The following is a 13,657-nucleotide window of genomic DNA, read 5'->3' as shown; positions in this document are numbered from 1 at the left end:
GAAGTTATCGTAATTTATGTCAGACACTTCGTATTGCATTTTTTCTTTCTTATCTGCGATTTATCATGGAGTGTTAACATTACGAGGCTCTCTGAGGTATGATAATTGTTATAGATTGATCACTGGTCGTCTGACAGGTTGTGATTTTAGTATCAGAGGAGATTTAGCTTGATATGTTGTAACAGCGTAATGAGCGAGATTTGATTTTGTTTTTTAATGGAGATGTGTTAAGGGATGTTTAACATTCGGTACTTTTATGTCTGAAGGCATCCAGTGGGAGAGGATTTTATTTTACTCCCGTAGCAGTGCATCCGCGTCTGTTCTCCCTGATGTATCTTGTACAGAGGTATTCAAAAGTGCAGCAGGAAACCACTGGGCTCCATCGAGGCTGTTTGAGACAGAGAGAGATATCAGAAACTCACAGATTAGGGAGGTAAGTGTTGCAAGGCACGCAGATAACTCAAAGAGAAAGACCGTGTGTGTGTGTGTGTGTGTGTGTGTGTGAGAGAGAGAGAGAGAGAGAGAGAGAGAGAGAGAGAGAGAGAGAGAGAGAGAGATTAGCACTGTATAGCCAACCCCTTCACTGGAAGTAGTACGATCCTTAGGTATGCTGATGATCCTCGAGGGTCAGGCCAGAGGCGAGGGTGTTTGGCAGACGCGTGCCCTCGTCAGGTGAGGTGTGTGTGTATGTGATTGACCACATCCTGCCATGACTTATCCTTCCGCCTCCTCCCGCCGCCTCCCACCTCTCTCGTCCGGTTGTGTTGTCACGAGACCCCCTTCCCCGTTGGTCTTGGGAGGGTCCTCTTCACGTGCAGACCAGTCTTATCCAAGCACAGACCAGTCTTATCCAAGCACAGACCAGGCTTATCCAAGCACAGACCAGGCTTATCAACAGACCAGTCTTATCCAAGCACAGACCAGGCTTATCCAAGCACAGACCAGGCTTATCAACAGACCAGTCTTATCCAAGCACAGACCAGTCTTATCCACGTCCAGACCCGGTTTTTCTTAAAGTGCAGACTGGTCGGCCCGGCCGGACATCCCGCACGGGCTCTGTGCTCCGCTGAGGGAGCCCCGCCATTGGGTCTTGGGTTATTATGACCGTTAGGATGATGTCGGGAAGACGTAGGTCGTCCCGTCTCTTGTGCCGCAGACGAGTCATCGACGTGGTAGCATGTTGATGTTTGTGACCAGACACACGTCCTGTTAGCACGTAGGGGATAGAAGGCCTCAAAAGAAAAAAAAAAAAGCTGCTTGTGTCTCTCATGATCTTTCCCCTTCGCTAGGTCTTCGAAGCCATGCTGAACTAGCGCGGCCTTAAGCACCATTACTTGTTACGATGAGGTTAGGTATACCTCTACCCTACAGGAAGTGTCGCAACTCCTCATTGTTAATAACAAGAAACTATGTAATGTACGTAATGAAGTACGAATTGTAACAGCCTGTGTAATATCAACCCACTGGGGTTTGACTAAGACCCTTTGTTGACCCCCCCTGTAATCCTTTTGCGCTACCGCTCACAGGATGGAGCACGGGGTGCACCATGAATTTTGTCGGGGACACCGGCAGCACAGATCCATCAGTCTAGGTTGGGTAGCGGGTCTCGCCATCTGTGAGGCTGGCGTGAGGTACATGACGGCCAGGAACAGTGTGGTGGTGGAGGTGGTGGTAGTGGGGGCAGGATGTGCGCAGTCGTCGGGGCAGGATGACACTGCTTCTGGCAGGATGGGGTATTTTCAGGGCGCCGGATGCTGGAGGTGGCTGTGGTGGTTAGGGGGTTATAGGCTCACTGGGGAGACGGTGAGTTTGTGTGTGTGCGTGTGTGTGTGTGTCTTCTGTCTATAACGGACAGACTGGGGGAGGGATGGACAGTCAAGTCACTGGAACTGTGGTTGTGACGGTACAGACCTTGAGCACGACGGGACTACCGTTTTTTCATGGTGTACTGACCCACTGACCTGACCTTAGTTAAAGGTCATACCCACGGGTTTGTACCGTCTGGCCTTCGTCCTCAAGGGTCGTACCGTCGTCGGAGTTGACGTTAAACCCCAGGATGTGTGACCGCACCATCCTGCCCTTGCTCCATTGAGGCTGCTTCTCCAGCGGCAGCTGTGACATTTGGATTTACCGTCCTGGGACGGAAGGAATCCTCGGGGTCGCTCTTGAGTAACTGGCTTGGCCAGCGAGGTGCGGGGAGATAGGGTAAGTAGGTGGGTGGCAAGCCCGGCCTATACTGCAGCAGTCAACGTAAGAGTGACTCGACCCAGTGTGAAGTACCCTTGCCTGGCCGTCTCTCGTTAGAAGCAGAACCTGAAACGTGAAGATGTAGCACGAGCCTTCTGTAATACGAAGCTACATGTTGGCCTCGGAAGCGCGCCTGTACTTCCCATGGGGAAAGTACGCTTGTTTGGTAATTTACCTGTTTGTAATTATGTATACGTACTGTAACGGAAGGGAGTTCTACTACACTCGTGGGACCTCCCCATCTCTTTCGAACCGCTTCTTGTCAAACGCCTTTGGTGTTTGACGCGGCAAATGATGATTCCAGATACCGTAAACGTCTAGTATGTAACTTTTCGGAACTTTTGAAAAGACACCCTCAGCTTTGTGTCATAGCTCTTAGCTTATTCAACCCTCCCACTCGTCTCATGCTGCGTAATGTAGCGTGACGTCTTTCTTTTGTTCGTCTTGTCTGTGCAGCGCACAAGGACCTCCTGTTCTCCGTCGATATTGTCCAAGCAGATTTAGAAACATGGAGAGTGGTGTGATTAGGTCTCTCCTTTATTCGACTTTATTTTCCCTTCTTACCCTGTGTGGGTACGTTTACGTAACGCCCTCCTAACTAACCTCTCCCTGTAACTCTTCCCTTGCCACATGTAGATCATCGATACAGCATTATGGCTATTTATTGATAACTTGGGATAGCATTATCTTCCATGTTTAGTGATAACTCGGGATAGCATTGTCTTCCATGCTTACTGATAACTCGGGATAGCATTATCTTCCATGCTTATTGATAACTCGGGATAGCATTGTCTTCCATCGCTCAGCCCGTTATGTAAGCACATCGCGGGTAAATTGTAAACATCTCAGTTGTAAAGAAAATGTAAAGAAGGCTGGCGTAACCTCCTCTCAGTGAAGTTTGTAAATCACCGTGTGTGTGTGTGTGTGTGTGTGTGTGTGTGTGTGTGTGTGTGTGTGTGTGTTTACAGTGTGGCCGGCTGGAACGTAAACCCGAGTGGAGCTGAATGGTTCTTGCGAGTGCTTCTGGTGGTCGAAGTAAACACTTGGTTCCTGGACGCTGGCCTACCCTCGTCCATATGTATCTTTTCGTCTGTTACGGAATGTTGAGGAAGGTATGAGAGCATTCTGGCTCCCTGGAGGAATGGTGATGCACTGTCTGTGTTGCTGTGAAGCGTGAGACTTGAAAGCCTTGCCAGATTCCATCTGTTCCTTCTTCGGCAGTAGGTGGCATGCTGGAGCAAGGCTCCCGTGGATCCTGAGTCCTGAGGTCACAGGAGGTGTGCTCCGGCGCGGCTCCCGTGGATCCTTGGGTCACAGGAGGTGTGCTCGGGCATGGCTCCTGAGGTCACAGGAGTTACAGTGTCGTAACGGAATAACTTGTTTGACACCTGAACGTACGTTATAGAAATGTGATGTTACGATGGATCGCCGGCTGCATTGTGCACTATGCGGGATCGTTGTCCTGGTAGATGATCCGTTCGGAGAGGGTTGTCATGTGTTTCATGTCTACTGGACTTTGTATTTTACGGTCTGTTTGTTGTGTCTGTTGATGTATCAGGTGAGTGTAATGTCACGTTCTTACTGCCTCCGTGATTATTATTATTATTATTATTATTATTATTATTATTATTATTATTATTATTATTATTATTATTATTATTATTGTATCTTCAAAATGGATGGTCCTTCTTCGGTTGTGCGCTAGTCTGGCTTTCCACTGAAAAGTCATGTAGCAAGGTGCTTGTGTGTGTGTATTGTCATCGTGCAAACTAGGCTGGGGAGGGAGGGCTGATTACCGGTCTGGTGATGAGGGAGAATACGTAGCAGGGCTGGTGTTCCTCCTCACGTGATCTCTAGGTGCAAGGAGTTGCATCTACCCCTGACGGTGATGATTACTGCAGCAGGTTGGTACAGCTGCTTTCCTCCTCCTCCTCCTCCTCCTCCTCCTCCTCCTCCTCCTCCTCCTCCTCCTCCTCCTCCTCCTCCTCCCCCCCCCCCCCCCCACCGGGTTGATGAGCTGGTTACTGGAGCAAGTAGATGCAGCTGCCCCAGGGTGCGGAACTGATGTCTGGAATAAGTTAGGTACAGCTTCCATGCAGTGCGGAGCTGATGACTGGAACAGGTAGGTACAGCTGCCCTGGGTTGAGGACCTGGTGACTAGAAGTAGATACAGTTGCCTTGGGTTGTGGAGCTGATGACTGGAACAAGTAGATACAGTTGCCCAGGGTTGTGGAGCTGATGACTGGAACAAGTAGATACAGTTGCCCTGTGTTGTAGAGCTGATGACTGGAACAAGTAGATACAGTTGCCAAGGGCTGTGGAGCTGATGACTGGAACAAGGAGATACAGTTGCCCTGGGTTGTGGAGGTCATGACTGGAACAAGTAAGATACAGAGTTGCCCCGGGTTGAGGAGCTGCTGATTGGAGCAAGAGGCGCCATGCCCCCTCCCGTTACCAGTGGTTGGGCCAGAGGGGTTTCTGCTTCCAGCTTCCTACTGGGTCAGTCACGGCTGCTGCTCGCCTTGTGTGTGTGTGTGTGTGTGTGTGTGTGTGTGTGTGTGTGTGTGTGTGTGTGTGTGTACCAACAAGGCTCTCTACAAAACCCACTGCTCTTAGACTCCTATGCGGTGTGCGTAGGTTAGTTCTTACAGGAGTTGATTTAGTGAGAGTGGATGTGTCTGCGCTATTTATACACACACACATATACACACACATATATACATATATACGAGTTCCTCCTGTTGCTGTTAGTTATTTCCGGGCGAGTGGTTAGCGAGGCTACACTGTTGAGCCTTCTTTAAACTCCCCATCAGGTGTGGGTAAGTCTCTAGCTTCGTGGCTGGTGGGAGGGTACAGTACACGTTCTACGATGGTCCTCTTGCAGTGGCTTGGGTTTGGCTGTACCGCAGTCGTACCTATTGAGGTGCGCCTCCCGCAAGCTATATGATTCCCTCGGGGGCGCCTCCCACGCCAGACTCCCCCTCGCTGCCAGGGGTTTGTTAACACCGGCGCAGTCGTCTTCCTGGAGGAGGAGGTTTACACCGATATGTTGTGCTCGAGGATGTGTGCATGGTAGTGATTTTAGAGCATCAAGTTGATGAACAGAGGGATTATATTTCATTCTTGGATTAATGTTCCATTCCTCTTCCCACGAGTCATCTGCTTTATATTTTTATAGTGTAATTACCTATATGTAATTACCTGTTTGTGCTGTGTGGGGGAAGGAACTTTACACCCGCGGGGACTCCATCTTCTGAACATTCCCTGCTGTCTTACGACCTCTTGAACTTCCGTATGCTGTCCGCCTTCACCACATCCTCGTTCAGTGACCTTATTCGTGAGGTGGTGTGGCTAAATGGCGTGGAAGATTTCCAGACTGGCTGTTCTGATCCGTACATTGGTCTCGATACGGCGAGGAAAACGTTGGTCAGTTCCCCAGATGATGTGCTCTCGTAAGTTGGAGTATATGTGCATCTTGAGATCTGGCGATGAAAATTAGGTTTTCTGTTGTCTGGCTCACCCCCATATACACCTTTACTTTCCCCGACTCCCTCTTGTTGACCCTCTTGGAGATGTGGATAAGAGCATCGGTCCGCAAGGCAGGTCATAGATCTGAGGCTGGGTCAGGGGTTAAGCACATACGATGAAGGCAGGTGCGGAGAATGAGATAGACAGAAGCGATGCTCTGTAGTCTGCTGTGGGTGCAGCGTGAGAGCATACGATAGGGAGAATTATGGAGGCGGCCAGTGACCTCAACCTAGAGCCGGCCAGGTCAGTGGGTGTGATAGTAGATCATTGTGTACGGCGGCGGCTCTTATCTGGACCGGCTTCCGATGTCAGAGGAGGCCGGGCACCAGCGGATGAATGATGCCAGTTAGATTATTCCACCAGTGTCACCCCGTCCGGCCCCGCTGCCGCCGCCGCTGCCCTCTCGCTCACCTTCTCAGGTCATGCCGTCGGGTTAGCCAAACGGCATTATCTTTGGTGATCTTGTCTTCGTTCGTGACTCGGTGTTTTGGTGCGTTAACCTCTCCTGATAAGCGGGAGGTGCGACACACTACCTCTGGCGGGAGTAGAGATAACCTGGGCGGCGGCTCCTCCCGCGCAGCGCCAGAAGTGGCGATAATCTACAGTGACAGTGCCACAAAGGAGGGGGCCAAGTGGAGAAACTGCTGCTACTGCTGTTGCTGCTGCAGGAGGCACAGCAGGGGAGATGTAGACTGCATTGTCTCTGTGCAAGACGTGACCTCTCTACAGACACGTACACACTCAACTTGAATACGAGAGCAGTTGATTCCACAGACGACTCAGGATATTCTTGTGTTTCATAAATGAATTCGTGTTAAGTGTCGGTGGTCAGACAAGATTCATACGGGAACACGTACGTGGAAGAGTGACCGTTGTCGTAGACATTATCCACGTGCGAATGATGGGTTCTTGAAGGAGAGTGGACAAGGCTAACTGGGGGAGGTGCGTGTGAGATAACCCCCAGGCGCCGCCCTCGACAAGATGGCCGAGGGCCCTGCGGGTTCCCACGACGTAGTGCTGTTGGGTCAGGACGATGTCATTAAGGTCATACTGAGGAGGAAGGAGAGCAACCCGGACGAGCTGTGCGTGGCTGACAACACGGCCAAGAAGAACTCCTTCATCAAGATCTTGATGGACGAGGAGGAGTGTGTGGAGGTCGCGGGCAACACCAGGGACTCGGAATGCCCGCTGTGCACGGGCGTGGACGCGGCCGGTGTGGGAGGAGGAGACGTGGGCGAGGACCCAGGTGAAAGGAACCAGGAGCAACCAGAATCCAGGTATTTGTTCGTCATGCTCATGTAGTGTCGTCTCGAGGAGCCCCGCCCGGGGAGCACTGAATTCACTGCTGTGTGTACCAGCGTCACTGGCTGAATTCACTGTTGTATACCAGTATCAGTGTAGTGTTTACTCGTATGTTTGCAGTGTTAGCGCCGCCGACGCTGCCTCTGCTTAGGTGTTGGGCAGGTGGGGTTAGCGTAGGTGGATCAAGTTGATGCACCGAGGTGGGCGAAGCAGGACAGGTGGGGCCGGCAGGTGTGGGGGGGATATATTATTTCGTAGCACAGGTGTTCAGGTGGAGGCAAGTTGTTCTTGGCGGGTCGAGGCGCCGTTTGTGACGTGATGGACGGACTGGGTAGGGAGTTGTTGGGCGTGGTGGATTTTTGCGACTCTGGCCCGGGTATGTTACGTTACGTAGCCCACGCTGGTTAAAAAAAAAAAAGAATAGCTCTTGAGAGTTGGGTGGGAGGGCGTTGGTGCTGCAGCGCAGATGGGCAGTGAGGACGGACCAGATTCTTTGTGTGTGTGTGTGTGTGTGTGTGAGAGAGAGAGAGAGAGAGAGAGAGAGAGAGAGAGAGAGAGAGAGAGAGAGAGAGAGAGAGATTAGGTGTAGGCCACAGACTGGCGGATGAGTAATCTCTCACAGGTGTTCCTAGCTGCATCGGAAAGATTTTTTTCTTTTTTTTTTTTAACCTTCCCACTGAGTATGTTATTTTCTGTTCGCATCACAATGACTCACTATCGACTGCCTCCCCATCCCCGCCCCGAGAACTTGTGCGCCCAAACCACTGGCATATACCACTCCGTTATCATATCTTTGGACGTGCGCGCGCAAGGATGGGTCATCCCTTTTGTTACACGTATTGTCGGTTTTGAGGAAGTCAGCCCTTCGTATATATATATATTCGAGGTTTGCATTTGTGCTTCAAGCATGCGACGCGCGTGCAATGTCAGTTAGTGGCGCCTCCCTGGGAGGAGGAATGACACCGATCAGCCCCGCCGTGACAGAAGCCCAGAACACGACGTGGAAACGACTGTAATTATTATACCCGGGAATAACCGTGGCTCGGGCGTTGGTTATACCGCGAGAAACTTTTGAATGTCGTGTGCAGGAGTTTATGGACACCGAGCCTTGTCGAATATCAGGAGAACGTGAGTTTATAAATGAAAGTTGTCATGATCATTGAGCCGCCTTCATCACACAGTTTGAGGGGTTTTGTCCCCGAGGAGCCCTGGTTTACTGGCAGTTTTATGTGACGCGAGGGAAAATGTATTGGAAGCGTCTCTGGGTAAATTTATTTGGAGTTAAATGTCACGTGAAGTAAGAAGAAAAATTAATTGGAGGTGTAGGAGATAAGCGGTAGAGCGCGTGAGATTGTGTGGTGCAGAAGTAAAGACATTGCCTGTACGGTTGTTAACAGACTTTGGGCTGTGGGTTCTGTTGTTAACAGACTTTGGGCTGCGGGTTCTGTTGTTAACAGACTTTGGGCTGTGGGTTCTGTTGTTAACAGACTTTGGGCTGCGGGTTCTGTTGTTAACAGACTTTGGGCTGCGGGTTCTGTTGTTAACAGACTTTGGGCTGCGGGTTCTGTTGTTAACAGACTTGGGGAGTATGGGTTTTGTTGTCAACAGATTTGGGGATGTGGTTTCTGTTAACAGGCATGGTCTGTTTTTTTTTTTTTTTTAGACTGGGAGAGTCTTTGTTCTCTTGTTAACAGACTTGGGATGTGGTTTCTGTTCTTAATAACAGACATTTTTTTTTACAGACTTGAGGGGAGGGGGGTCTGTGTTCTCTTGTTAACCGACTTGGGAGTCTGGGTTCTCATATTAACAGACTTGTAATCTGTGCTTGATTGCATGTGTAAGGGACGATGGCTTTGTGGGTAATTACAGTCTTTTGGCTCTATGGCGTACCTATGGTATAGATTGGTACTCTGGCATGCCTACAGTATACATTGGCACACTGGCGTACCTATGGTATAGATTGGTACTCTGGCATGCCTACAGTATACATTGGCACTCTGGCGTACCTATGGTATAGATTGGTACTCTGGCATGCCTACAGTATAGATTGGCACTGTGGCGTACCAATGGCATAGATTGGCACTCTGGCATGCCTATATTATATATTGCCACTGTGGCGTACCTATGGTATAGATTGGCACTCTGGCGTGCCTACAGTATAGATTGGCAGTCTTGCGTGCCTATAGTATAGATTGGCACTCTGGCGTGCCTATAGTATAGATTGGCACTCTGGCGTGCCTATAGTATAGACTTGACATTGATGCATCTTTATTCTTTTTTTCCAAACACGTCTCTAACATCTACTTCACATATTACACTAGTGTTAAGGACTGTCCTTCACCCTCATGCAGCTCGACAAACGATCAGGCTTCCCTGACAAGGGTCTCGTTTACCATGTGTGTGTGTGTGTGTGTGTGTGTGTGTAGCGAGGTTAAATCACTGTCAGCCGTCATACGGTGTTTCTGACGGGTCGTCAGCATTACTTCGCGCTGGGCTTGCTAACAGTCAGAGCGTTAGAGGTACGGGTGTAATAGTGGGTATGTGTGAAGGGTAGCACACGTGTGTGTGTGTGTGAGTGAGTGTGTGTGTGATTGTGCTTAGGTGTCAGGTAAATCCAGTGAGTCGGACGGATGATCCCAGACAGGAAACAGGTCCCCCTGGGTGCAGGCTAATGTCGTAGCTGAAAACTACCCCCACCGCAACAAGTACGACCCTGGTGGCGCGACGGTGCGGCTTGTGGACCCGACCCATGAGGTTATGAGTGAGTTGACTTGGCTCGTGTGTGGATGCCAGCGGTCAGGGCGTGGGTGTCTGGCTTTGTGGCTGAGTCTTGGGCAGTCTGGGATGAGAGTGGCTTACGATGGGTGACCCACGGTGAGAGTGGCTGGCCTAGGGTGACGATAGGTATCCCACGGTGAGTGCGGTTAGCCAAGGATGACGATAGATGACCCGTGGTGAGGGTGGTTGACCGAGGGTGACCAGTAGGTGGCTTATGGTGGGACAGGCTGACACACGGTGACGGTAAAATGGCTTGGGATAAGAGTGGGTGACGTAGGGAGAGGATCCAGTCACCCTAGGGTGAAAATGACTGGTTGTTGAGAATTTCTAGGGATCTAGGAGTGGCAGGTGACCTCCCTCCGTTGATGGCACACCCAGGTGACCTGCCGCCATTGAAGGCACGTCCCAGTTGACCTGCCTTCGTTGATGGCACGCCCCAGTTGACCTGCCTTCGCTGTTGGCACGCCCCAGGCGACCCGCTGGTAGTCTGCAGGTGACCAACGCTCCTCGGAACGTACGGTACAGTGGAGAGGACGGAGATAACCACACCAGTAACCCGTGACCCTGGCAGGCCGTCACGGGGGTAACTTGATGTGGGGTTGGTTGGGATATATGGCTGGTCATGTTTATGACACACACACACACACACACACACACACACCATATGATGACCTCCCACCACCCCCTACCATAACCACTTGGCACCCCCATACTCCCCTGTATCTCCGCTCAGCTGCTTTTTTCCTTCTCCCCTCCCAGACCCAGTTTCTCTTACGTCCCCACCTTCACCTCTGGCTAACGACGGGAGTGATCCGTCCCCCCGCCGCTTCCCCTTCCTCCGCCACCTCCAACTTTTTCCGTCCACTGGAACTTTCCCTCCCTTCGCCTTGTTGTTTCCGGTGTGTGTATGTGTGTTCAGGTAAGTGCCGCCCTTTTGCTGCCGTCCTTCTTCCGTGGTGGTGGTGGTGTCGGCGGCGGCCCTGAGGAGTGAGGGAGGGGCGGCAGTGTCACGTCCACGTTGGTGCCGACGCTGCGTGACCAGCCGTGCAACTCGCTACCTCACTGTGGTAGGATTGTCTCTCAGCCCAGCATGCCTTCACACTCTTGACTCGCCCGTCTCTCTCTCTCTCTTATCCATCTCTCGCTACTCTTCTTCTTCTTCTTCTTCTTCCTCTCTCTCTCTCTTCTTCTCTCTCTCTCTCTCTCTCTCTCTCTCTCTCTCTCTCTCTCTCTCTCTCTCTCTCTCTCTCTCTCCTCCCTCCCTCCCTCCCTCCTCCTCTCCTCCCTCCCTCCCTCCTCCTCCTCCCTCTTCGCCCCCAGCTCTACTTGCTTTCCTCCCAAACTCTACAGACAGACATACAGACTGACACACACACACACACACACACACACACACACACACACACACACACACACACACACACACAGAGCAGCGTCCTCTGTTCTGATATGCTAATTTATTTTGCAAAGGTCAAGTAAAAGGCAAACAGATCTGTGTTAGTATTTCTGTTCAGCCCCGAGTCTGTATTTGTACTCGCGCGCGCGCGCGTGGACATGTGTACATGCATGCATACACACACGCAAACTTGCCTACATGTACGTATAGATAGATGTATACGATCACGTCGGAAATATAATCCTCATGGGGAAATCCTTCTCTGGGTTATGAGAAGTGTCTAGTGTCCAGGTGTAATGAACCAACAGGTAACATTTGTTGTACTGATATGACCACTGGGGTCCAAAGATGACCTTTGCGACCTCTGTAACTTCATAACACCAGATGTAATCTGTGACCTCTGTGACGCTGTTATAATGATCCGGCCACTGGTGTCCTAACGAGGACCCTGTGCCACCTGTGTAATCCATGCACGCTACCGCATTTAGGATGCACCTGGGCGCCACTCTTAAATTCGCGTATCATAGCAGCAAAATCAAACGCTCCGTAAACTGGCCTAGAATTCAAGCAGGTGCACCGTAGGCCATAGCGAGCAGCAGCAGCAGCCCAGACGTGAGTGGTACGTACGGAGAGCGTCTGGACCGGTGGTTGGGGGAGGGGTGTGCCTGTGCCAATGGTCTGGCGAGACGGAGAAAACTGTGTTCGGTCTGAACTATATATCTTTGAGTGACGAAGGGGGTTGAGTGAGGGAGAAAGTCACCGTGAGAGAGTCGAGATTTACAAGAAAAGAAGATCGAGTCTTTTCTTTTATTTTCCTTCATCTTATCGTACGAAACGGATCGCAGCTTTCTTGTTCCGCCTTGGGAAGGAAGCGGCAGGATAGACGAAAGTGCTACAGAGGAAAAAAGATCCTCATTTGCCTCCTGCTTCTGTTCTTTCGTTTGGAAGGTGACACCCCATTCTGCCACCCCTTCTCAGTCGGCGTTTGTGAACACATTATCAGCTATATATGTTCGACCTCCTTTGCATTACTGTGTCTGTAACCTGTGTGAGTATGAGGCATCCTTATTACAGTTAGGAACTTCATTGTAATTTGGTTACAGGGATAGCGAAAGCCACTTTGTGCTTGTAATGACGTGGCCATCTGAGATCTGTATCAGTACAGGAAGATGACCATCTGTTTAATGTACACTTGACTTTTGTCCCTCGGGTTAATTTACATTTTGTTATACATTTGGCTTGATTTACAAAATAATTTCTTTTCCCATCCGTTTGATTTACATGATAGTTTCTCCTGTGTGATTTACAGAGTAGTTTTGCACCATTTTAGACATTTTTTTTCTTCATTTTGATAGATAGAATTATCTTTCCCTTCATTTGGAAGTACAGAATGAATTTTACATCCACTTGATTATACAGAATATTTGTTTCCCTTTCTGTCTAATTCGCAGAACTATTATTTTTCCACCACTTTGATAATTATCTTTTCCCTTTAAGACAGCTTATCTCACCGAATACATTTTTCGTGATTATATTGAATTACTTTTCTTTCTTCGGGTTGATAATCACATTTTTTCTTCCCCTTCGGTGATATGAATTTATCCTGTTTATCACAGATCACAATTTTATCACTCGTATGTATGCGTACGGTTGGTATTTTCTGTTGGAAGTGTGGATCGTGGAACTTGGGGTGGATTGCACGGGTAGAGCGTAGTTCTGATGGGGTATCGCGGGGCGGCAAGGTATGAGAAGCTGTTCCTGGTGTGGCGCAGGGCGCCTGCACCTGCCTTGCCACAAATGACGCTTTGCTCATCACGGCGCCGCTTACCCATGTCTCCCTCTTCCTCACCGGTGTTGGTACAGCGTACCTGCCACGGGTGATGGCCTCCATTCATCACGGCGCGTTATAACCCCGGTCTCCCTCACCGCAGCTGTCGCCACGTCGTCTTCTCTATTCCCTTGTGCGCTGCCTCAGCTGGTCTGTTCAATATGGGCGAGCACCTGGGTAGTATTATATATATACTGGCCTTTAAGATACTGGAGGGATAGATTCATTATAGGAGACTGATTATCCAGCATGAGAGAGGGAGACAGCTGAAGACCTGTTGCTTGGGGGTACAGCTGGCTCGTGATGAAGGGGCAGCTGCTGCTACCCCTTGAAAGCTGGACGGGTGTGTGTGTGTTGCAGTATGAGTCCTTTCGTATTCCCCCACACACCGAGGGCGTGTGCTGGAGGAAAGTCTGCAGCTTCGTGGGTGCATATAGAGTAAAATCCCTTCCCATCACGTGAAACCCGACTCACATCGGTAGATACCTCTCTCTCTCTCTCTCTCTCTCTCTCTCTCTCTCTCTCTCTCTCTCTCTCTCTCTCTCTCTCTCTCTCTCTCTCTCTCTCGCGCGCGCGCG

The 13,657-nt window shown here is 50.3% G+C and overlaps 1 protein-coding gene across 8 annotated transcripts in view; it reads left to right on the top strand.

The window, feature by feature from the left end:
• siz (Brefeldin-resistant Arf-GEF family protein schizo) overlaps nucleotides 1–13,657 on the top strand; it is a 578,443-nt gene that overhangs the window by 127,617 nt on the left and 437,169 nt on the right. The window contains exon 1 of one of the 8 annotated variants that reach the window (XM_071693395.1): nucleotides 6,141–7,052. The exons of 5 other annotated variants lie outside the window; for them this stretch is intronic. In XM_071693395.1, coding sequence (XP_071549496.1) covers nucleotides 6,757–7,052 — 296 coding nt within the window. In that variant the 5' untranslated portion in view covers nucleotides 6,141–6,756. Of the gene's footprint in view, nucleotides 1–6,140; nucleotides 7,053–13,657 lie in introns of those variants that run through there. 2 more of the 8 variants (XM_071693388.1, XM_071693387.1) reach the window with 2 other exon arrangements.

Source organism: Panulirus ornatus, chromosome 55 (assembly GCF_036320965.1).
Source record: "Panulirus ornatus isolate Po-2019 chromosome 55, ASM3632096v1, whole genome shotgun sequence".
NCBI classification, from domain to species: domain Eukaryota; kingdom Metazoa; phylum Arthropoda; class Malacostraca; order Decapoda; family Palinuridae; genus Panulirus; species Panulirus ornatus.
Note: the sequence above shows the minus strand (reverse complement) of the source record. Positions and strands in the feature narration are given on the sequence as shown.